Consider the following 25,083-nt stretch of genomic DNA (forward strand, 5'->3'; position numbering starts at 1 on the left):
TGCCCACCCTCTGACCCTCTGGCGGGTGAGACCTAGCAGGACCAGCGGGCGGGCCAGGGAGGGGCTGGCGTGAGCATCCGGAGAGTCAGGAATGTGAGAGGCCAGGCAGCTCCAGAGGCTTCTGCCCTGAGGGAAACATTCCAGTGGAAACCCGCCTGGCTACAGCCCTTCCAGAACTTCACCCCAGCAGACTGGTCCAGCCTGCCGGCCTTCCCTCCTCCTTTGTCCTTAGTCTTCCCGCTGGAGAGAACCCGCCCCTCAAGAACGTGACACATCCCAAACAAAAGGAAAAAAAAAAACCACAAAAGTGTCATAGTAAAAGATAAAAGTTGCCTTCAGCAACCCGGATATGCCCTTACCTCTTCATGTTTCCGCAGGCCCCTATCACTAACTTGGGTAAATAGGAAGGAGACCTCAACTCCCAGCAATCTGTGCGGCAGACTCAAAGGTGATGAAGGTTGGAGCGTGGAACTCTGGGAAGTGTAGTAATGTGATAATGGAAAGAGAAAGCGAGTATTGGGTAATGGGTTTATTGGAAATTAAGAATTTTTGGCCCAGGCTAAAGATAACATCCAAAATATAAAGCTCATAAACCTAGGATTCACCTTTGGCTCCTTGGATTTTTCACCAAGTATCAATAAATCCTATATTGTTTCTAATCACCGTCTTCGTTCTTGTCAGCAAGGCTCCTCTTTTAAGGATTTATCTGACCTGCCTGCTGTTTCCCCTAAAGCCTCTGGTCTAACCACATTGTTTGCACTAATGCTTCTCTCTTAGTTGTAACAGATCCTTCAGGGTTCCCTTAGTTTAAAGTCAGAAGCAATACGTACCCAGACTTTTGAATATCTTATAAAAATATATCGACGCCAGAGTCAGATATGGTACTGAACCGGAGTTCAGTTCCCATACAGCAGTTCACAATTGTCTATAACTCCAGTTCTGAGCATCTGACTTGTTTTGGGGACACCAAGCACACACATACATACAGGCAAAAAATTCAGATGCAGAACATAGCTTATTTTTAAAAAGCTTCGTATACAAAAGTGTTTAAAAGCATTGGTTCCTGGGTTTAGGGATGTAGCTGAATCTGTAAGGTTCTGGCTTGACATGCATGCACAAAGCCCCCTGTTGGATCCTCAACACCACACAAACTGGGAGTGGAATACTTGTTCGGGAAGACACTGAGTTCAAAGGCAGCCTGGACTATACAAGACCCAATCTCAACAATAACAACAACATGAATAACAAAAACAATAAAAGTATGTGTTCTTAATGGCCCAAAATGTAAAAGCAAGTATCTCTAAAGTTATGAAAATGTATTAATTTATAAGATGGAAATTTCAAGCTACAAAGCTCATTTAACTACATAGCTCAAAGCAAGCCAGGTCTACATATTCTCAAAAAAAAAAAAAAAAAAAAAAAAAAAAAAAAAAAAAAAAAAAAAAAAAAAAAAAAATAAAACCAAAACAAAAACAAAAATATAAAACAAAGGAGGACTACTACCATGCCTCCAAACTATAAAAGGTAAGCAGAAAATTCTGAGACTCTGCACATTTATGAGGAAACAAGAGAAATATGATTTCTAAATGTATTGTAGGATCTTGAAATAGACAGAGGACACACGGTAAAAACCAAGTACATATAAATAAAGTATCGTTTTTATTTAATAAGTTTCATTGTACATGACAAATATACTGTTGTGTTAGACATGAACTCTAAGAAAAACAGTAGAGTACATATGGAACACTAGAGTATGAAGCTCTAATGTAAATCTAGAACTATGTTAAAATAAAACTTATGATTTTTGGGATCTGTAGATTGTATCCAGGGTATTCTGCACTTTTTTAAAGTTAATATCCACTTATTAGTGAGTACATACCATGCACATCCTTTTGGGTCTGGGTTACCTCACACAGGATGATATTTTCTAGTTCCATCCATTTGCCTGCAAAACTCAGGATGTCCTTGTTCTTAATAGCACTCCATTGTGTAAATGTATCACATTTTCTGTATCTATTCTTCAGTTGAGGGACATCTGGGTGGCTTCCAACTTCTGGCTATCACAAATAAGGTCATAAGGTCACTATGAACATAGTGGAAAACATGCTGCAGGGCCCAAGTGAGGATGCCTTAATTCCACTTGGGAGGGACAAGAAAGCAATCACAGGAGGGGGAAAGGAGGGAAGGACTTGGGTGGTAAAGGGGACAAAGGGGACATGATCAGGTATTGGGTGAGGGAAAAGGACTGAAGCCCTGAGGGCCAGCAGAAGGAATGGAAACGGGCAACTTTGGGAGGTAGGAGGTGGGGAGACCCCTCCAGAATGTACAAGAGACCTGGAAAGTGAGAGATTCTCGGGACTCAAAGGGAGGGACCTTAGATGAAATGCCTGACAGTAGGGAGAGGGAACTTATAAGAGCCCACCTCTAGCAGGAAGACAGGGCATCAAGTGAAGGATGGAGTTACCATCCCACAGTCACATCTCTGACCCATAATTGTTCCTGTCTGAAAGAATAACTGAGATGGAAATGGAGAGGAGCCTGAGGAAAAGAAGGTCTAGCAACAGGCCCAAAGTGGGATCTAGCTCAAGGGGAGGTCCCAAGGCCTGACTCTATTACTGAGGCTATGGAGCGCTCACAAAGGGGCCTATCATGACTGCCCTCTGAAAGACCCAAAAAGAAGCTGAAAGAGTCAGATGCAGATGTATACACCCAACCAACTGACAGAAGCAACTGACCCCTGTGGTTGAATTAGGGGAAAGCTGGAAGAAGCTGAGGAGAAGGGTGGCCCTGTAGGAGGACCAGCAGTCTCAATTAACCTGTCCCCCCCTCAACACACATACAATAGAGGTCTGCCGGGTATGGGTTCAGTCAGAGAAGATGCATCTAACCCTCAAGAGATTGGAGGCCCCAGGGAGTGGGGAGTTCTGGGATGGGTGCTGGGTGATAGAGGGGAAGGGGTGGGAGGTGGGAGGGGTGGGGACATCCTCTTAGAGACGGTGAAGGAGGACCAGGAGGAGGATAAAATTTGGACTGTAAAAAAATAGATCAAATAAAAAATTTTTTAAAAACTTACGATTTTTAAAAAAGTACCCTAAATAGCATTTTTTTTTTTTTTAGAACTTAGGAAAGGATATCAAAATGACAATACGTTTTGTTGACATTCTGGTGAAAAAGTCACTCTCCATATCATTGTTAGGAGGATAAATTGGTGCAACCTCTAATAAGTGCAACTTGATGTCACTATTGAAATTGAACACATCTACAAATAATATCTGCAGTACCACAAATCCTTAATCTGTGCGTATTATTGTTCAATTACTGTCTATAACAGAATACTGGGGTGGGGGAGGGTAGAGCTTAATTATCCAAATACATTCAATGAAGTCTATATAATGATGACAATGTGGTAAAGTCTTCTGTATGACAATTCTGAAAAGATACCTAGTAAAATAGCAAGTTGCAGAATAACATATAGTATATTTGCATTTGTATAAAAGGGGGAATATATATATATATATATATGCTTGCATATTCATGCGCTATTCCTATGAGAACAAATGACAGTAAGTGTCTCCAATTGACAGAATTCAATGGTTGAGGGATAAGAACAAGGAAAAAATACAGCTCTTTATATGTTTTGTCCCTATTGAAATTGTGTTGAAACAGGGTTTTTGTATGTATCTCAGACTGGCCTTTAACTTGTGATATTCCTGCCTGAGCCTCCCAAGTATTGGACTGCAGGTGTGTGCCAAACATACCTTTATGCCCTTTGAATTTTTTTGAATTTTTAACTGTATTACTGTCTCATCTAAGTGATTATTTTTTAATTAAATAGAAATGTTCTTATATCAGGGGCCAGGTAAGAAAAAATATCTTGTAAACTTTGGGGTTCTTAAGACTTGGGTTTAGATTTCAGTTCTCAGTTACTGACAATATAATGTAATAGGGTTTTGCACCAATCTGGATGTTAAAATTTTGTTTTGGTAAGTTTATGGACTGTGAATTTCAGTAAATTTCTTTAACTAGTTGAATTCTGCTTCCTCTTATGTAAAATGAGGATACTCAGTTCTCAAGGTGTGGGTCACGACCTCCTGGGGTTATAACGACCCTTTTGCCAGGTTTGCATAACAGAAATCCTATATCAGATATATACCTTACAGTTCATAATAGTAGCAGATTTACAGTTATGAAGTAGCAATGAAAATAATTTTATGTGTGACCCTTCCTGTTTCCGAGGATCTTCGGCCAATAGCAGTCCACAAGGGCAAAGGGAACAGAGACAATGTACTGAGGGTTTGGAAACCCTCTAAATACATAGGGAAGTGGCGTGGGTCAGCTGTGTCAGGTCGGAGGGAGGGGCAGAGATCAACTTAACTTGGAAGGTTAATATGGTTTTGGGGACAGGGGAAGGAGTATCCAGGAAGGTCAAAGAACACCACAGGCAAGGTAATAAGATGCCTCATTAGCATGGGGAAACACTTCTGGAATTTCAGGTGTTAGGTCTGTGGTTTCTTATCAGGAGAAAGGAAGTTGAACCCGTAATCTTAAGGAAGGCCACAGGACATCCTACAAGTAGAGGCGTGGGGTGGGGACAAGGTCAGTGAAGGTGAAGCCCTGATACACCTCAGAAGGGTATTCAGACAATGGTAGACGTCGACCTTAATTAGCAGGGTTTTCCCACTTTTATTGTTGAGGGTCACCACAAGATGAGGAATTGTGGTAAAGGGTCATAGCGTTAGGAATGGTGAGAACCATTGCTTGAGAAGAATAGGGAACACTTAGGCTGTATGATTTTAAAGCTTGTCTGACTCCAAGGTTATCTAGTAAGTTCAGACTTGCTCAAACTCGTTGATACTATCCTGTTCAAGTCAGCAAAAAGACCAAATGGCAGCTACTGGAACAAAACGGGAAGCTCTACACCTTTGAACTTCCCGAGAACTTTGAGGCTAGCAGATTTAAAATATCATGACAGGAATTAAAGTTAATCTGCAATCTACCAAATGCAAATGTCAGTGCTCTAGAAGCACACTAGTAAATAAATGCAAACACACAACACTTTGTAGTTCTGATGTAGAATAAAGATTGAGTTTAACTATAAACAAATTGTGGGCCACATCAGTCTGTGAGTGAGGCAATTTTTTTTAAGGAGATGAGGCTTAACACAGGTGCTCAGCCTACTGCACGCCTGACACAATTTGTGAATATAGGGAAAAGGAACACATACCAAGGTTGATAGTGTGCTTGACTTCTTGGAAGGATGGAGCATTTTATCATCATAGTAAATTTGTCTAGTTCTAATAAAACAGTCTATTGATACTGGAGTGATACACACACTACACAACAAATCTCCTTGGAGAATGGATAGCTAAAAGACAGTTACACGGCTGTGGAATTGCAAGTGGAAAGCAAGGTCGTGAAAAACGTTCTATGTATCTGTATATAACTGCAGACAACCCAAGTGGTAGGTACCAAGAGATGTCTGGAGAATTTTACTAGAAGGAATGCCATTGTACTTCTAGCCGCGCCAAGGTAAGGCGTCCTACCTATTATACTTCCCCAACATCCCTTTCCCATCTTAAACGTGCATCACACCATCTGTAAAAAGCTTTAAGACCTTTGGTGTTAGACACTTCATCATGAGTTAATTTTAAAAATCCACTTCTCAGCATGGTGTGGTGGCGAACGCCTTTAACCCCAGCACCTGAAAGGCAGAGGCAGGCGAATTTCTGAGTTCAAGGCCAGCCTGGTCTACAGAGTAAGTTCCAGGACAGCCAGGGCTACACAGAGAAACCCTGTCTCAAAAAACAAACACTCAAACAAAAAATCCACTTCTCAAATTTGTGACAAACTGAAAAGTATGTCAATCTACAAGGTAATGGTTCTATGTGATGGTTTGTATCTGCTCAGCCCAGGGAGTAGCACTATTAGGAAGTGTGGCCCTGTTGAAGTGGGTGTGTCACTGTGGGAGTGGGCTCTAAGACCCTTATCTTAGCTGCCTGGAAGCCAGTCTTCCACTAGCAGCCTTCAGATGAAGATATAGAACTCTCAGCTCCTCCTGCACCATGCCTGCCTGGATGCTGCCATGCTCCCACCTTGATGATGATGGACTGAACCTCTGAACCTGTAAGCCGGGCCAATTAAATGTCCTTATAAGACTTGCTTTGGTCATCATGTCTGTTCATTGCAGTAAAACCCTATGATACCAATCTACAAGATTAGTTTAACTGAGCCAAAAGTTCCTCTTTAATAAATAAGACATGTTTTCAGGGTGTTTCTGAAGGTGCTTTGTTTACTGTATGCTTCTGGTAAATACATTAGGAAGCAATTTTAATTCTGCCGTATAGAAAATGATTTTTCAATTGTTTTATTTACATTCCAGCCGTTACCCACCCTGTACCCCTCCCACAGTTCCTCATCCCATTCCTCCTCTCCTCTTGCCTTCGAGAGGGTGCTCCCCACTACCAGGCAGCCCCTTCCCTGAGGCCCCAAGTTTCTACAGGATTAGGTGCATCCTCTCTCACTGAGGGTGGACCAGGCAGTCCTCTGCTATATGTGTGCCAGGGGCCTTGAACCAGCCCCTGTATGCTGTCTGGTTGGTGGCTCAGTCTCTGGGAGCTCCCAGGGGTCCCGGTTAGTTGAGACTAAAGGAAAATGTTTTTAAAAAATCAAAATCTTCTCTTGATTCTACTGAACATATAATATTAAAAGGAAAAAAAAAAAAAAAAACAACCTGTCCCTGACTTTCAAATTCCTTCTTAAAGAAGAAAAACGGCTATGTATTGAGAAAAGGCCATGACATTAGAAATGCAAGAACTTTCCTTCAGTTAATATTTAAGCTAGGTAACAATGGTTGCCTTAGAATTATTAGCAAAACAGGTTATTTCTGATCTTTAAAAATTAACATAGCCGGTCGTGGTGGTGCACGCCTTTAATCCCAGCACTCAAGAGGCAGAGGCAGGCGGATTTCTGAGTTAGAGGCCAGCCTGTTCTACAAAGTGAGTTTCAGGACTGCCAGGGATATACAGAGAAACCCTGTCTCAAAAAGACCAAAAAAAAAAAAAATTAACATTAGTTTGTGCAATGTCACGTCTTTTAGACAAGTTAGAACCAGAATCAAAATGTTCTTTAGGGGCTATTTAGTGTAAGGCTTCAAATCCCACACAGTCCACTGACTTACTGGATTAATCTGGGAGCTACTGGACACTTTTATGTACTGAGGGTCAACATACTACAAATTCCAGTAAAGATAGTGCGAAGGGACACAGTAAACGGGACTTTAGCTTCCTCTTTATATAGAAAATTTGCAAAAAAAAAAAAATCCCTCTGCTAGTGTTCAAAAAGGAGTAAGAAAACCTGAAAACCTTTGGAGACTTGAAAACCATTGGATTCTCATAAAACAGTTGGCAAAACCCAAAGCTGTCCGGGATGATTTTTTTTTCTCTCTTGTGAATTAGATAAACAGAAGTTTAAAACCAGAAATTCATATACAACATTATATTGACTTTACTGAATGTGGAACTCCACTTACATGTGGGCTACCATACAAGCTTTATCAGAACCCCCCCACAAAATAAGGACTTTTGTCCTTATCTAGGGTATATTATTGGTAATAATATTGAACTCTAAAAGTAGAGATTACTCAAGAATCTACTCAAAAGTCATGTTTACCTTTAAGAGTCTACAAGATTTAATAGTCTGCATTATTCTCTCTCATTACCCTCCCCAATTCAGTATGAAAGATTGAAACTTGTGTATGCTAGCACAGTACTCTATCACAAAACTGCAGGCTGACATTGTTTTTTTTTCTTCTTTTCGACAAGGTCTTAATTTAGTTGAATTCAGGCCAGCTTTGAATCTGTGATCCCTCTACGTCAGCCTTCCAGGTGGCAGAGATTATAGGCCTGTGCTACCAGGTCCAGTTTACATTGTGTAATTTTGAGTATTGACAGAAACTTACTGAAATAGCTATCTATTTCATGGAAACATTTGTACCCAAAGTGAATCTATTCAGTTCTAGTATTTATTCTATTCATAAAACTTACTACCACTAATAGTTATTTAAAATTTATTTATTTTTCTGTAACATGAACCCTTCAATGAGTTTATGAGTGATCCGGAACAAAAACCCAGTTCAACCACTTAAAATCTTTTAATCAGTTTATTTTCATTTTTAGGACATCATATCAGCAACTTGGATGAAATACAAGAAATGAAGAGCTAAAAGGCCTTTTTTCTTTAAAGACAGAAAAGTACACCAAACAGGTCTAAATCATAGGCTAAAACAAAACAAATGATAACAATCAACAGGACACGTAGGGATGGTGGCACTTGAAAAACTGAGGCAGGAGGATTGTAAGTTCCAAGCCAGCATAGACTACAGTGAGATCTTGATTTAAAAACAAATGCACTGAGGTATCTGTATATTGTCAAAAGTAAATGAATCACTGGACCTTACCCATAATTCAGTGCTGGATATATTATCCAAGAGTGTGGCACATGGTTTGATCTCCAGTACCATAAGAAAAATAAAAGCCCTAATTAAATCTCTAATCTGTAAAACCATATTACATTCTGTGAACTCCTGAAAGACACTTGCTGTAATTTATGGTACACTTGGTTTTCATTGCCCATATTGCCCTTAACAGGTAAAATTATATCTCAGAGTAGATAGTAAATTCCACTGGAGACTTTACAGGATCCAGCACTTTCTGTGAATGGCCACAAAAACCCAGTAAAGACCGGGTAACGTGCATTTTGGCAAACAACTGCCCACAATTAAGCTGCAGTAAGAAGTTGGTGTGTACTGGCGATCATATGTAGAATCTAAGTAAGACAGAGATTATACACAAAATGAATACCAGTGAGAAACTGCCTGGGCAATGGCGTTACTTGACTCTGGGTAAGCATTATTATCGGTGTGTCCAGATTTTGTTCCGTTCTGAAACAAAAAAAAAAGTATACTTTTCTTCACAGTATTTAAATGAAAAATAAATGCATGCACAAATTATTGCAATCAAAAATTAAGTAGTAACTGAAAATACTACTCTATTTAATATCATCAGAACTCAGTGTTAATGAATAATCCAAAAGGAGCAATTTGGAGTGATAGTTATTCAAAGGCAGCCTTCATGGCTTCTTGCTCCTTGCGACGGTACTCCTCAACCGCATTTGCAACCTCTTCCACCTTCTTCTGCATTACGCCTAGAGTGGGAAAGGCATACAATCATTAGTCAACGTCACATTCTGTGGACGCAGTAACACACCCTCCTCTCAATTATGGCATATGGAACCTTAAATCACAATTTTAATAGGGTTACATTTTAGAAAATCTGAGAGAGAAAATCCATCAGTTTGGAAACTATAAAAATAGTGGATGAGACTAATCTTTATTTGTTGTCTTTAACTTTGGGTCAATAACAGTCCACCTTAAATTTGTGTTTTATTGAAGGGAGTATTAGCTGTTTTTACTCATTAATGTGCAAAGGGACCATTCCGGGTGCTCAATAGATTGAATGTATAGATTTTGGTAGGTCTGAGCTTCCTATAAGGCCCAGCAAGTATTGGAGAATATTTACATTTCTACTCTTTCCTGATTATTTATTTACCTTGGTGGCTCTTAAGTTTGCTCAGGGGCAGTGTACTGCAAAATGGCATTACTAGTTACCATATCAAATAGCACTTTTCTGCCAGGCAAAATAAACTGTTGAGGGAAGTATGTTAATCAGAGATTTTCTACAAAAATGCACAAATAGAACTGTTCATTAGTGTTTAGCAGGGGATAAATAATAGTTGTCACCCCCAAAGGAAAGGAAAGTTTTGCAAAATAAAAACTAAAACTTAATTGGTCTACTTCATTTCTTTCAGCCATCCAGAACAGCCTTAATGTTTACCCAGTTTTTAAAAAGCATAATGCCTCATTTTATCATATAAAATACATACAATCTGCAAGATCATACTCTAAGAGTGGCTAATTTAAATCATGGTTATCTGCTGAAGGGCCAGAACAACAATGAATAATGAGCTTGACAAAATAAATCTCTTCTTTTTGTTGTAATAACAAACTGCAGGGTGCAGATTTCCCCCCTTAAATAACTGTTTTACTGGGATGGAAGCATAAATGAGCAGTTCGAGCCATTAACTTCAGACTAGAGACTACGTCAACATAAGCACAATTTACTAATTTGTTGATTGATACATACTAAATGCAAAGGAGTACATTTATAACAATCTTAAAAATCAATAAAATGTCAAGAAACACAAGTCATCATTATTAAGAGAGGCTTACTATAAACAGCTTGTCATGTCTTCTAATTGATTTCTCAGGACTAGTTCTGAATTAACTCACCCTAAATGTCTGAGGCCCTTCATTCATTAAGAGCAAACAATGCACATGGTACTTACTGCTCAGAATTCTGGTCCCAAGACCAGCATCATTGATTTGTTTCTGTCAATATATTAAGTTAATATATCATAGTAGAAATAGAATTTCAGTGGTAGTCACTTGGAAGGAAATATACCATTCATTTTTTTGCATTATTAAAAAGACACTCTACATACAAAAATTAAAATTCTATCACTAAACAAAATGTGAGCTATCTACAAAGACAAGAAATAGATTCAAGGTTTCCTGAGACTTGCTTGGGATAGGAATGGATGGTAACTACTAATAGGCCAATAGGAAATTTGAGAGCAAAGGAAATGTTCAAAAATTGAGATGATATTGGTGTTTGTACAGCTCTACAGACTTATCTAAATAGTCAATGGCAATTGACTATATATTATGTTTTGAAACCACAACAATCTGTTTTCATAAACACAGCCATCCTCCTGCTTCAACCTTCTTAAACCTGAGACTGCAGACATGAACCACCACATTTGGCCCTTGAATTTACTTTTGTGCTTTATCAAAAATCAGTGTGGGGTAAGCTTGAATTTTAGTTCCTGAGGTCTTTATTTTGTGGATCTTTGTGTATTTCCCCTTAAACACACACACACACACACACACACACACACACACACACTCACACTCACCCATCGCCTCCCCGAAACAGTAACAATAAGTTGAATATACTGTTCTGGTTACATGTCAGGGGACAAATAAACTGTAACTGTCTATTATACCCTAAACTAACTCAAAACCTAAGATCAGAGCTACATTTCAAAAATACTGAAAAATTAAAGTATAATCTCTACGAAGAAGTTAAAAACTGTACTTTGAATATCATGCAAGAAGGATCATTGGGACAGTAATATGGAAACAAACTGACGAAGGGTGAGAAGAGAAAGGGGGAGAAGATCACGATGGTTTCTGCAGACTAAGCTCCCACGCCTGTAAAACAGTTGCAAAGAGGTAGAAGTGCAAAGCAGCAAACCATTAAGTGTACAAAGAAGGGCGCGGAACACTTTCAAAATTCCAATGAGTTTTGCGCCAAATATGGACTTGGTTGGACTAGATCATTCCAAATGGTGTTCAAAGTGGAACAGAAAACAGGATGTATGACTCAGAAGCTGACCATTCCTCTCCTCTGTATCTTACCTCTGGGTAATGCTTCCTATTCAAGCCCTGCAGAAGATTTGCCTTTGACGACTGAACAAGCTAAGCTCTAGATCAGAGATATCAGATCAAGTCAAGGACAGGCATTCTGTATTGAAACTAGGGATTAAACAGAAGTCTCCAAGAGCTTAAGTATGCGGCCACAAAGGAGCATGGAGTGTCTACTTCCTGTTCTCTGGCTCTGAGAATGCTGGCGTAGCACTGGCCTAACTAATCTACAGCCAGAAACTGCAAAATTCTTCTCCAGAGACTTTGACCCCCTAGACACAAAGTCTAAAGATAGTGGCTAGAAGTCCTTCAGTGATGGGAAAAGAGAAGAATCTAATCACATTATCTATCCCACAGCAAGTTAGCAAACCCAGCTACAAAATGTTTGTGTCGCTTTCTTAAGTATAATTGAGAAAAACAATCTGAGAGAGTGAAACAAAATGGAAAGATGAAAGCAACAAATTAGGAAGAGCAAAGTAGTTTTTTGAAAAAATTTAACCCACTCAGGGATGATACTGAATCTAAAAGCATGAGTGAAGGCTACTAACTTTGGGCAGGTACGCTTGCCATATGACAGCAAGCTCGTGCAACGTAAAGGCTATTTGCAGAAAGTAAAGATCAACAAAAGTCTGGAATAAGAAGTAGAGTGCAGATTCTGAAAAATTAACTAAAACCATTGAGCCACTAGGAAAGAATAAAAATGTAGATCAGTTCTGGGAAGCAAGCATTAGATTAAGTATATTTCCAGAAAGTGGAACAGAGATAACATAAGCAAAGAAATTAGCAGAAAGCTCATTTAAGAGCACAGCCTCAAACACAAAGAACTAAGTTTCTTGACTCATTAATATCAGGCTCAATAGATGAAACAGATTCACATCAAAGCATATCATCCTAAATTTAAGTATTCTGAGAAAGAACTTAAAATTTTCAATAGGGAAAAAAACAAAATGAAGAACTTCAGAAAAGATTCCAAATCAAAATGTCCCTCAGAGTTGGAAGACAACAGATTTGTTTCTTCAAAAGTCCCGGAAAAAAATATTTCCAAGTTATTATTTAATACATAATATTATCAACCAAGTGAGCTGTTGGGATGCATATCTTTTCAGAAGTGCACAATATCAAAATATATGCTGTATACTCTCTCTGGAAGTTGGGGGGGGGGAATATATGCTATATTGGCACCAAGAGAATGAATCAAGGGATCAGAAATCAGAGCCACAGAAGTGCTGATAACAGTCCTGAAAGGGAGACTTACTTGAAGTCAAGTCAGCAACAATTTCAGAAGGTACAAGAGGAGGTCTGAAGGGATAGCTCAGTGGTAGAGCATATGCTTAGCATGCATAGGTTCTAGTCCAACCCCAGGAACACCAACAACAACCAAATAAAGAGCAAAGAAAACAGACAGTAGAGATTACAGGGCTATGGAAGAGACAAGTTTTGGAAGTTGAACTAGATAATTTAAATTAAAGGCAGTGATTCGGATATTGACTTTACTGATAAGTATACAGAAAACTAAGCAAAAAAATAAAATTCAAAAGTAGACAAAAACTTGTAAAAAGAAGAAAATAGAGTATGTTAGGCTGTGAACAGCACCGGCATGATCATAATTTAAATAACAATGGTCAAAGTGAAATTTATGATATTTGTGCATTGCAAGTTGGTAGAGAGACTTAATATAGGAAACTAGGACATAAATAGTTTTTGACCAAATTAATTTAATTTGAGGTACCTCTGGCATATCTGTGTGTGAATGTGTCTCAATGTAGACTTTTGACAGTGAAAATAAAAATAATCATTTGTGAAATTATGGCTGGAGATGACAGCTGGGGTCAAACGTACTGCTGTTTAGGAGAAATGCCCTTTTAAAAGAATATCATTCAAATCAAGGAGAGGTCTCAAGTCAATAGTCTACGTGCCTACCTTAGAAAACTAGAGGAAGGACAAAGTCAACAGAAAGCAAGCAAAGGAGGAAGCAGTAAAGACACCAGCTAAGAGCAGTAGGATTGCAAACCGAGAAAAATCAATGAGTTAAAACGAAAATTCTTCGAGAGAAAAAAAAAAGTCAATAAAATTAATAAACTTCAGGCAAGAGGGAGAAATTTAAGCACAGAAATCACAAATCATCAGGCTCAAAAAGAAACAGGACATAGCAGTGCAAAAACAAAAACAAAACCCACAAAAAACCCTACAAAACTATTTTGCACTTACAACTCAACAGCTTAATAGAAACGCACTGATTCTTTGAGAAACAGAAAAGCTTTTACAATGCAGCCAAGGTAAAATATACAATCAGAATAGTTATAGAAACAAATGAAACTTTCTCCCTACAAAAATACCCAGGCCCAAACAGTTTCACTGAAGATCTATCAAACATTCAAAGAAGAAGTAATACCATTTCCCCACAAATCCTAAGAACTAGAAGACAGGGTTGATACCAAAACCAGGCAAAGACAGTACAACAAGAGAAAACTACAGACAACCTCAATCCACAGAACACCTCAAATATCTCATATATATAAAAGCTTGTAGCAGAGTATTAGAAAAATAGATCCAAAAAAAAAAAACAAAAGAAAAGAAAAATAGATCCAAAAAGGGTTGACTTTTATTCAACACTATGTATGGCTGACACTCTATTTAAAAAATAACAATGAGTTCAGTATGCAAACAAATTAAAAATTAAATCAAAAGTTCTTGTAACAATTAATAACCAAAAAAGCATTTGATAAAATCTAGTACCTGCTTATGATTTTAAAAAAGTCAGCTAATTAGGAATAGATGAGAAATATGAGTTTGATAATGGGAACCCACCAAAAACCTATAGCTAATATCTTAAGATGAAATAGTGAATGCTTTGCATGTATGATCAGAAATGAAAGCAATTATTAAACTTAGGGCCCTGTGATATTTAAGGGGAAAGACACAAAAATCCACAAAATAAAGACTTCAGGAAAAAAAAATTCAAGCTTACCCCAAACTGATTTTTGATAAGGCTTGAAAGTAAATTCAAGGACCAAATGTGGTGGTTCATGTCTGCAATCTCAGGTTTAAGAAGGCTGAAGCAGGAGGATTGCTGTGAGTTAGAGATCAACCTGGGTTAAGGTGTCCGAGCCCTTCTTTCAAAAGGAGAGAAATGTAGACTCCAAGATGACTCAGCAGGTAAGAGTGCTTGCCAGAGGGAGCTGACTCCCACCTGTTGTCTTCTGACTTTGACGTGTGTGTTGTGGCATGTGTGTGTGTGTGAACACACACAATACAAACAAACAAACATAATAACAAAAGACAATAAACTCAGTTGACCAAGGATAGCTTTTACAATCGTACAGGATCAACTGAGTGCAAGCAAAATTCAACAAACAAAAAGCCATTGTTCTAAACCTATTTATTATACAAAACAACACCAAAATGCACCACAACCTTCAAAAAATGAGAGAAAAATCTTTAGGATACAGATAATAAAAGCAAAACCAAAACACCGACAAATTGCTTATCATCAAAACATGGGACAGACTGGGTTAAATGTCAATATCCTGATTATGGTATTATTTTTGTAAGATGTTATAACTGAGAAAAAATAAGGTAATGATAAGTAAGGTTTCTATATTATTTCTTACAACTCTGTGAACCTGAGTTGACCTCAAACCAATTTCAGTAACAAAAAGCCCCACACATATGCGTAAGCTATTTTGTTATTGCTGTTGAAACAGGTTTTTTTTTTCTCTATAGTTGAAGCTGGCCTGGACAACCTCATGGCTCTCCTACTTTAGCCTCCCTAGGTATGCCACATGTTAAGGTTTTAGCTATTGCAGAACATATCTTATATATGACGTTAGGTTGCTTTTGACAATAACTTTGACATTTAGGAATTTAATATAATCGTTCCTTGTTATTCAGAAAAGGAAAGTGAAGAGAATGAGGGGGAAGGGGGAAGAGGGGATATGACATTATCCTCTGACTAGTCATAGCTACTTTTAAGACATTCAGTTTACTAAAATTCCAGTAACAGCCGACTGACTATACTTCTGTTCTTGGTATACACTTCTGAATAGAAAGAGTATTTCTGAAAGTATAACCCCCACCCCATCTCGGTGCTATAGTAAATATTAAAGTGATGAGAAGACACTAGAAGCATACTATCAGTGCTGGGACTTTGAACTCAGGTCCACAAGACGGCACAGCAAGCACTCACACCCACTGAATCATTCCCCAGCCCCAGCACGTGCGGTTTCTAATGCCCATGGATGCTATTTCCAGCCTCATAATATTCTGTGATGGTAAGTAAAAATGTAGGAAAGTTTAAATAACTTCTCAGAAGCTAAAGCTTATGGGAATTCATAGTTGGCCCTGTATAGCTGACTCTCTCTAACAGTGTTTTTTCCTATTAATGTACCTGCTTGTCAAATGCTGTGAAATTTTTGAATAAACAGTGTATAATCCATGCATATATTGAAATATCACACTGAACTTCATTCATATGTATAATGGATACATATTAATTAAAATAAACTAAATGCTAGCCCAGCAAGATAGCCTGGCAGATACATAGAACTTGCCACCAAGACTAATGACATAATTTAGATTCCCAGAGCGAGCTGACTTCCTCCCACAAGTTGCCATTTGAATTTCACAGAGTCACCGTGGAATACACAGAGCCCCTCCAAATTAATAATAGCAATTTAAAAGCAGCTAAACTAAACCCTGAGCGAAGCACAGTGGAAGGCTTGTAGTCTTAGCACTTAAGAGGCTGAGGCAGGAGGAGCACCTTGAATTCAAAGGCAGCCTGAGCTACAAAGTGAGACCATGTCTCAAAAATAAAGTTAAAATAAAATAAGCACTGTGCTGAGCTATAACTGGTACCATAATGGTATTTGTTGTTCCTTCAAACACTGGCATGCTTAACATGAGGGTCATCTATCTAAATACTATATGGGAAGCTTAACTGAAGAAAAGCCATCACGTTATTTCATATTTGAGTTGTCTCTTGAGCATAGGCTCCAAAACAGCATTATTACGAGGTTCCAGTGTGTCTGTGTGTGTGTATGTATGTGTGTGTGTATATATATATGTTTGTATGCATGCATGCATGTATGTATTTAGTCACTAGGAGGAAAACTACTTTGGAGGAAAAACCCCTATATTTCTCACAAACAATATAAATTCTGGTATTTGTGAGTGGTTTAAATTATGTTGCATATAATTCATGTGGGGAAGCGCTCCAGCTTGAGGAAATTCACTTGGGCACAAAATGTACATAAGTAGGATTAGTGAGAAATCTAATCTTGCAGGTGTATTGAGGGTATGTCAAATCTGGATTTACATATAGAAAAAGAATTCTGAGAATTCAACTCGGAGAATGTTAACCACCATGCACTATTTCTTAACAGGAACTGAAGATTTGCTTAATTCTAATGTTAGTCCCCTAATCTAAAGTACAGGACATTCTTTGGAATTAAGGGAAAACATCTGTTTTGTCTATAAAGAATAGCAGAGATGATCAAGTGGATCATTTAAATAGTGGAAGACACAAAATACCGTTCAGCTAAGTGCAATGGGAAGACTTAAGTGTCCCTGTGGAGTTTAAAATACACATTCTACATGAGCAAAGTCCACTTGGGTGGCTTTGTGCAGCTGCTGTCACGGAGCAAGCAGAAGCCATTCAATTTTCAAGTATCTGAAGTAGAATGTTCAATTCCAAAACATAAGGGATGACCTTACCAATCCACCAATGTCACCAAGATTGCTCAAAGAATGTAGGGAAAGGCAGAGGCGAAAGGAACACCCTCAATCAGTGAATCTGTATTGGAGCCTAGTCCAGAAGTTGAAAGAGGAAGAGGACTCGATCTTTTGGCACTGGATTGGCACAGCATTGGATGCTCTTCAAAGAAGAGAGTTGAAATAACTAATAAAATATACTGGTTTTTCCTGTTTGTTCGTTTTGACACAACACAGGTTAGCATTAATGTACTCACTGAGTACTGAAAGATGACCTTGAACTTCTGATTCTTCTGTCTTTACCCCAAAGGTGCCTGGATTATATGTTTGTACCACTATGTGTAGCTTTAATTAAAAAAAATTATTTGAAACAAGGTGTCACTATTAGACTCCCTTGACCTGGTACTCACTGTGTAGATCAGGCCATTCTAGAACTCACAAGAGAGCCACCTACCTCTCTCTCCCAACTGATGGTATTAAAGGTGTATACCACCATGGCTGGTTAATAAAAATAGTTTTAAAACCATTTATTGGCTGAATCAAAACCACTTTAAAAATCTAACACTAAAAAAAAGTTTAATTTGAAACTGTCACCTCCAATCATAACTATTAATACTGGGCAAAACTAAAGCATAATTATAACACATTATGCAAAATAGTTATTCTAAGATGACCCTAAAAGCATTTTATTCAAGAGTTAGATGCGGTTGATGACTAAGAATACTTAGCATAGAAAGTAAGATAGTCACAGACATGGGACAATATTTTATATATAACAACCGTCAAGGCCATTTTAATTACTGCAAGGAGTGACTCTTTCTGCTCTAAATAACATATAAATGTGGGAGTCCATAGCATAACTATGCAGTTCTACTCTTTAGGCGCCTGAGATAGTTATAGATAAAAATAGATTTAGTCTTAGAACCTTGGGACACCTCATGAAAGAAGCCAAATGCCAGGATACTGCTGAAGTTTCAAATAATACAGTGTTTTTCACGGCCTGCTCCTTTATTATTGTGCTATTTGGTGATTACTAATATACATGGCGATGACTTGGTGGTATACAAAGCAATGGGAAACACAGATCCCTTATCCCACCTCCTTCCCCTGCCACAAGTAGCTCCACATACTTAAAACAAATAATAAATGACCTCAGATGGATTGCCAGTTCTGTTGTAAGTGGTCCCAGAAGAGCTAGACTTGCTGCAGCTTCAGTGGCTGCCAACTCAGAAGACAGAGGTGAGACTGCAGCACTATCATCAAGCCAACCTTGAAATAATGCTCTACAGTTTTGTTTTGTTTGGTTTTGTTTAAAAAAAGGAAGATGAGAGGGAACACAGGTTTGCGTCTGTGGCTACCATCCACTCTCAATTATACTTGTAGGCGGAAAAAAAAAAAAAAAAAAGAAACCCAAAGATAATGTCTAACAGTAAATAAGCCTCACATTTTAGACCTTGCATGTGTTCAGACTTCCCTTCGTTTGATGGTCTCTGATCCCCTTTTATTTCTGCCCTATCTTTCTGGACTATTGTAGGAGTTAGAGATCTAAAGGAGCCTGGCTTGCCACACCTTTGTGGTTGTTGAAAAGTTCATTGGACAACGAATGAACTGGGTTAACATACAAAGCGTATGTGATGTTCAATTTCCAGTTCGTCTTGATTTATTTCATTTATTTTTCCTTTGAAATACAATGGATCCTTCAGAGTAACTTTAAATTCATGGAAAATATTGCCCAGATAAAGAGTTCCCATACAGTCAATATACTCAAACGCTCTACCCTCACAAGCATCCCCAGCTACCAACATCCCACATCAGAGCAGTGCACTCATTACCACTGATAAACTACCAATACCACCCAAGGCCTGTCCTTTACACACAGGCTAATGAGCCGCTTTGTTCATCCTACAGGTTTTAGCAAAAGTATACTAATAGGTATCCATCATTAAAGAAGCTCAGAAAATATTTTTACAGCTCTGTGACTGCCTATTCATCACCACTCCCACTACTGATCTTTTGTTTGTTTAACTATCTTTACAGTTTTGCCTTTTGCAGAATGTCATATATTTGGAATCACACAGTATATAGCCTTTTCATTTTAGCTCTTCTCAGTTAATAATATTCATCAAAATCACTTTTAAAGAAATGATTTTTCAGTTAAATGTGTGATCTTTTTCATATAACAGCTGCCATGTTTTATGATGGAAAATTTCTGTGCCAATATTACAGATATTAAGTCACAAAAACATTTCCCGGAAACCTTTTAAAAGAAAGATTTGATTTTTATATGAGTTAATGATTTCTTTTTAGTAAAATATAATATTTGTATTGCCAGAAGAACACACTCATTTATTTTTCTATAACTGCTCTCTGAAAGTGAAAAACTGGACTAATTTAATCTTAAACTTTCAGTCCACAGACCGTTTCAACAGACATGACCCAATTAGCTATTAAAAAGGAAAATAAAACAAAAAGAAAAAAAATCCTCTCCTGGACAACATAATTAAACCCTGCCATGCTGCCGTCCTGATCACCTCATTTCCTGATATGAAAAGGAAAGGCTTGTTGAGTGAGGACGGCAAAAAGAAGCTTGCGCTATCAAGAAATAACAGGCTTTTCCCATTCTTCAGCAGAGCCTGTCTCAAATGAAACCCTCTAACCCAGGGATTCTCACTCTTCCTAATGCTGCAACCCTTTAATGCAGTTCCTTATTTGTGGTGACCCCCAACCATAAAATTATGTTACTTCATAAATAATTTGGCTGCTGTTACGAATCGGAATATAAATACTTTTGGAGTTAGAGGTTTGCCAAAAGGGTCACGACACACAGGCTGGGAACTGCTGCTCTACAACACTGCTCTGCTTCTTCAGTTCCAATGACTCTTTAGCAAAAAAGGACCTCTCATTAATCACCACTCTCTTCTGCCTTATTCTTGCTACCAATTCTGATGGAGAGTTTCATCCAACCCTGAAATTTAACATCCCACTCAAAATATTATCATAGTTTGACAACCCTGTCCTCTACTGTTTTGTACATGGTTAAAATTTGGTTTTATATCTAATGATACCTACATTGTTCAGAAAGCACACCAGAATTAAAAATACTGTTTTTCACATGAGGCAATCTGGATCCTGATCCCAATTCTTCTATGACCGGTCTTAGCTGTGTGTTCTAAAGAAGCCATTAAACCTTTCTGGGTCACAATTTCTTCATTTATATAAAGTAAATCCCTTGCAACACTAACAACTTTAATTTTATAAAGGAAACACTGGCTGGGAGCCTTGAAGTTTCATTTATGACAAAGAGGATCCCCGCCAAGAGAAAAATCACTGCAATTTTTCTTTAGAACCTAAATTACCTTGTAACACCCTTTCAACTCCACCCCAAAAGCACTGTTCACTGAAGAAAAATAAGCCACACACAGGATAACTTTGAATAATCTCATTCCTTGTCATTGTATGGTTATTAACATTTCCCTACTTCTTAGCCACTCTATCAACTTCTCAATGTAAATGGTACTTAATGAGAACCTACCTGGAACTAAGTTCTTTAGATCCAATTCAATAGCACCTTTGAATCCCATGACCTTTCTGATCTCCACCCCCATACAAAAACAGCACAAATTTTAACAACCAGTAACTAGTTCTTCCCACTATCATTTACTGACTACCAACTATGGATTAGGCACTATTCAAAGAAAGCTATACTCTGCTTCTTTTAATCTTCTAAAATATTAAGGGTACGTGTTATCTATCTTTTGTTTTTGAGAATGAGAATAAAGGCTCCAAGAGACTAAGGGTATGCTAAAAAGAGGTAATAACTTGACCTCAATTGTGTGTGTGTGTGTTATTAATCAATACATGGAGTGATAAATTTTAGGAGTACACAAATATCTTATTCCTCAATGATCTTAAACATCTTTTTTTTTTTTTTTTTTTTTTTTTTTAGGTTTTCAAGACAGGGTTTCTCTGTATAGCCCTGCCTGTCCTGGAACCCACACTGTAGACCAGGCTGGCCTCGAAGTCAGAAATCCGCCTGCCTCTGCCTCCCAAGTGCTGGGTTTAAAGGGGTGCACCACCACCGCCCAGCTGATCTTAAACATCTTAAACATTATAGTTTTACCATTTTTGATGACCCTTGCCCGAATCAGCTACTATATAATGCAAATGCACAATCATTATTTCCCTATTGACTTAAACAACTAAAAGGCTGAATGTCATGGTCTGTAAGTCATACCCCAATCAGACTATTTCTAGAAAGCTAACAGAATAATCTGCAGTCTTTATTTGGTTCATTTTTCTGCCAAGAAATGACTATTAGTTGAAAGAGTTTATAAACAAAGAAGGGTATTCAAGATAAAGATGAACATATCCCATGGAGAACTTGTAATTATAGTTTCCTAATTCTATCACTTTCTACAATTATTTGTTGGCATAATTCTGCTAAGATTTGTCCCCTTACATTTCTCAATTTTCTTTTAAAAGGTGTAAATGTGACTTCATGAGGTTTTGCCTTTAAAGTATTATAATCTATTATTGCTATTATTTTTATGTTCAAAGCATCCTAACAGTGCGAGTCCCATGCAGTAATCTTATGTGTTAGTGGCTTTTTATAAGTGTGTTGCTGTTTCTCTCTTAACCCAGCTAAGCTCCCAAATAATTGAGACTGGACTATCATATTTTTTTTACAGCTTTAAGGCACAAAAACTAAGCAGTATTACTCTATTTTAATCCTTTATGCTTATCTGGCTATTTCCCAGACAAAATTCCCAAGCTACCTGCATTTTATGGGTTTCTCTCTTCCAGGTGTTTTTCCATGGTCTCTCTTGAACTCTCTCCCTCGGGCAAATCCCTACTTCCTTCTACTCCTCCCTCTGTCCCCTGGCTAGGAGGATGTGTAGCCCCATTCTTTCCCCTGGTTGGTCACTGGCTGATCAGCTTCTTTATTGACCAATCAGGGAATAACTGGGGAGTAAAGTTTTGCAACCAGATATGGGGGCACAGAAATCAGCATTTGAATAATCTGGGGATAATCTTTACACAGTACACGATAATATTATGCCTTTACTTCTGTTAAAACATTATTAATATTAGAACAATGTTTGCTTTCTTGCACATCCCAAGTCTCCATGTATTTCTCTCCTTCAGTCCTGAGATCAGAGACCTCCAAGAAGAATCACTTTCCTCTCATAGGAATTATCTATAGAAACCGAGGTTTTAGTGCTAGATCTGTTCATTTATCTGTCAGTGTCTCTAAGCCCTTTACATGCACACAGCAAAGAAATCTAAGTTCATTACTAGTATTTGAATTTTAAATTTATATGTTTATATAAGAAAAATGACTTGTATCTCATTTCTCAATACAAATCCTAATTTCTATTGACAGTAATATATGTATTCATTTGATTTATTTTGCTATATCTATAAAGTGGTCATGATATTTGTTTTGTAATTCTGAAGCTAACAATAAAAGTATTAAAAGAGTTTACTCATTTTTATATTTATTTTTTTCACCTAATAAGAATGCACTACCAAGAACACCACACTCTGGGATGCAGGAGATGGCTCAGTTGGTAAAGTGCTTGCTGCTAGTATCACAAGATCAATGAGCTCCAGGCTTAGAGACTGTCAAAAATAAGGCAGAGAGGCACAGAGGAAGATATCCAACTTTGACTTGCCCAGTCTCTATAAACATGCACACATGTGACCTAAACACACATGAGTATATATATATTCAAACACAAAACATTCAAAAAAGAATGTTGAATTCAATAGTTATCTACACTGAGTTAGTATGATATACATTTTGCTGATTTGGGGGTGGGGAAGGCTTTGTCTTCAGTATTTGTCTTTCCATTTTGGGTCCAATTCTGAGTATATAAAACATATATGTTTTACCAAGATCAAAATTGCATATAAAAGATAAATTTAAAAGTCCTGCTTCATTGATATTGCCAACACCGTACCTGTCCCCATTCCGTGTTTTCATTAATTTCTAGTTAAATTGTAGAATCTCTTTAGAGCTCATGTAGGCATACCCTGAACAACCCTTGAGTCAGTGTGGTCACTGAAAGCACAATGTGTGTCATACATTTTCGTACCTACAACATTATGTATAAAACAAACTCCTACCTGAATTAAGGTTAATCCACTGCAGGGATTCCATATGAGCATTCAGAATCTTGCAGATCTGCTCCAGCTGAAAATACACCAAAGACTTTTAGATTATGATTATTGTAATGTAGTAAACGAAAAAGAAAACAACACAGGAAATTGAAATCAGGAAACAACACTTAATTTTGTTCTGGTAAGTGGCGCATTGACAATGAACTACATATTAATGGTGCTTTGCTATTTCATACTTAAACACTAATTTTATGCATTAGTTCCATCTATTCATTCGGTAACTGTCAAGAGTTAGATTCCTACAAATCAATTAAAAAAACTGACAAGCACAATATAAAAGTAAAGGATATTAGGAAATGTTTCAAAAGAAAGCAAATAAATAAATCCATTTAAAATTAATAACATCAAATTTGTCAATCAAATCTGCATATTTTGCGGAACACTGGCTTGTTATGTAGTACAGACTGGCCTGGAACTTAATCATGTAGCCCAGGTCCTTCCTCAGCCTCCTGGGTGATATGGTAACATGCATGGCCCCTCAATTCATTATTTTAAAAAATGATAGTATTCAATAGTTAAGTATACATTGATTATTCCTTACTCAAATGCTTGGAATATAATTGTTTCAGAGTTTCTTTTCAAATTTTGTAACATTGCAATATATATAATAAAATATTCCAGATATGGAAAGCAAGATTAAACATGGAATTTGTGTCATAAATACCTTGTACATATAGACTCAAGGTGATGTTATATAATATTTGTATCATACCTGTAGTTTTGTGTGTATGTTGATTTGTTTGTTTGATCATTTGTTTGTTTCTCATGTGCTACTTTGACCACTGAGCTACACCCAAGTCCAGCTACACCCATATCTTTTGATAATGACCCATTTCATGGGTGTGGACTTTTCCACTTGTGCATCATTTTTTCACTGAAAGAGTTCTAGATTTTGAAGTATTTAAAATTTCACCACTGCAGATTAAAAAACACTCAATTTGCAAGTAGGAAAAAAGTCCGCATGTTAATATACAGTAAACAGTCATGTAAATAGGCCCAAATTTCCACATATAAATTTTCATGTCATCTATCAAAAGTTTTAAAATATTTCTAGCATTTTACACAGTATATTCTCCTTTTAGGAGCCTACCCAACTCTAAGTGTAATTGGTCATTACAAGGTTATATTAGCCCTAAATTTGGAAATAATCTCTAACAATAAAAATGTTAAATATATTATGAAATTCATCTCCAGTGAAATATCTTAGCAGCATTAAAACTCACATTGTCAAATAATGACGAAAATTTTCAGAAAAGACCATGTAAACAGAAGGTAAAAGTCAATATATTTATGTTTCTGATTTTGTTTAAATAGAAGAACTTTTGTGTGTGTGTCAGCAGTGTAAAAAGACTAGAAGAAATACATCAATATCAAGGGGAAGGATTGGTAATACTGATGCTTTAATTTTCTTTATGGATTTTGTAAAAATTGTAATTGGGTAATAGTTATAATATGTTTGAGAAAAGTGTAAGTATTCTGTGATCTCTCCTATTCATCAAGACACACACACAAACCCCCACACAAGAGTAACGAAAGTCGATCCGGCCGGATCACCACCGGGGTAGCTAGAGCGCAGGGTCGGCTGACACCCGCCAGCTACCCACGACCCCCGCCACAGGATTTTGAGACTGCTGGTGAGTGGAACACAG

At 37.5% G+C, this 25,083-nt stretch overlaps 1 protein-coding gene across 3 annotated transcripts in view; it reads right to left on the reverse strand.

Moving 5' to 3' along the window:
- Positions 1 to 8,199: 8,199 nt before the first annotated feature.
- Positions 8,200 to 25,083, reverse strand: part of Nup62cl (nucleoporin 62 C-terminal like) — a 56,104-nt gene continuing 39,220 nt past the window's right edge. For 2 of the 3 annotated variants that reach the window (XM_021153758.2, XM_021153755.2), the window contains 2 exons: positions 23,381 to 23,447; positions 8,200 to 9,201 (listed from right to left, as the gene is read on the reverse strand). In XM_021153758.2, coding sequence (XP_021009417.1) covers positions 9,110 to 9,201; positions 23,381 to 23,447 — 159 coding nt within the window. In that variant the 3' untranslated portion in view covers positions 8,200 to 9,109. The remainder of the gene's footprint in view (positions 9,202 to 23,380; positions 23,448 to 25,083) is intronic. The other variant, XM_021153756.1, reaches the window with a different exon arrangement.

This window comes from Mus caroli, chromosome X (assembly GCF_900094665.2).
Source record: "Mus caroli chromosome X, CAROLI_EIJ_v1.1, whole genome shotgun sequence".
In the NCBI taxonomy this organism is placed as follows: Eukaryota; Metazoa; Chordata; class Mammalia; order Rodentia; family Muridae; genus Mus; species Mus caroli.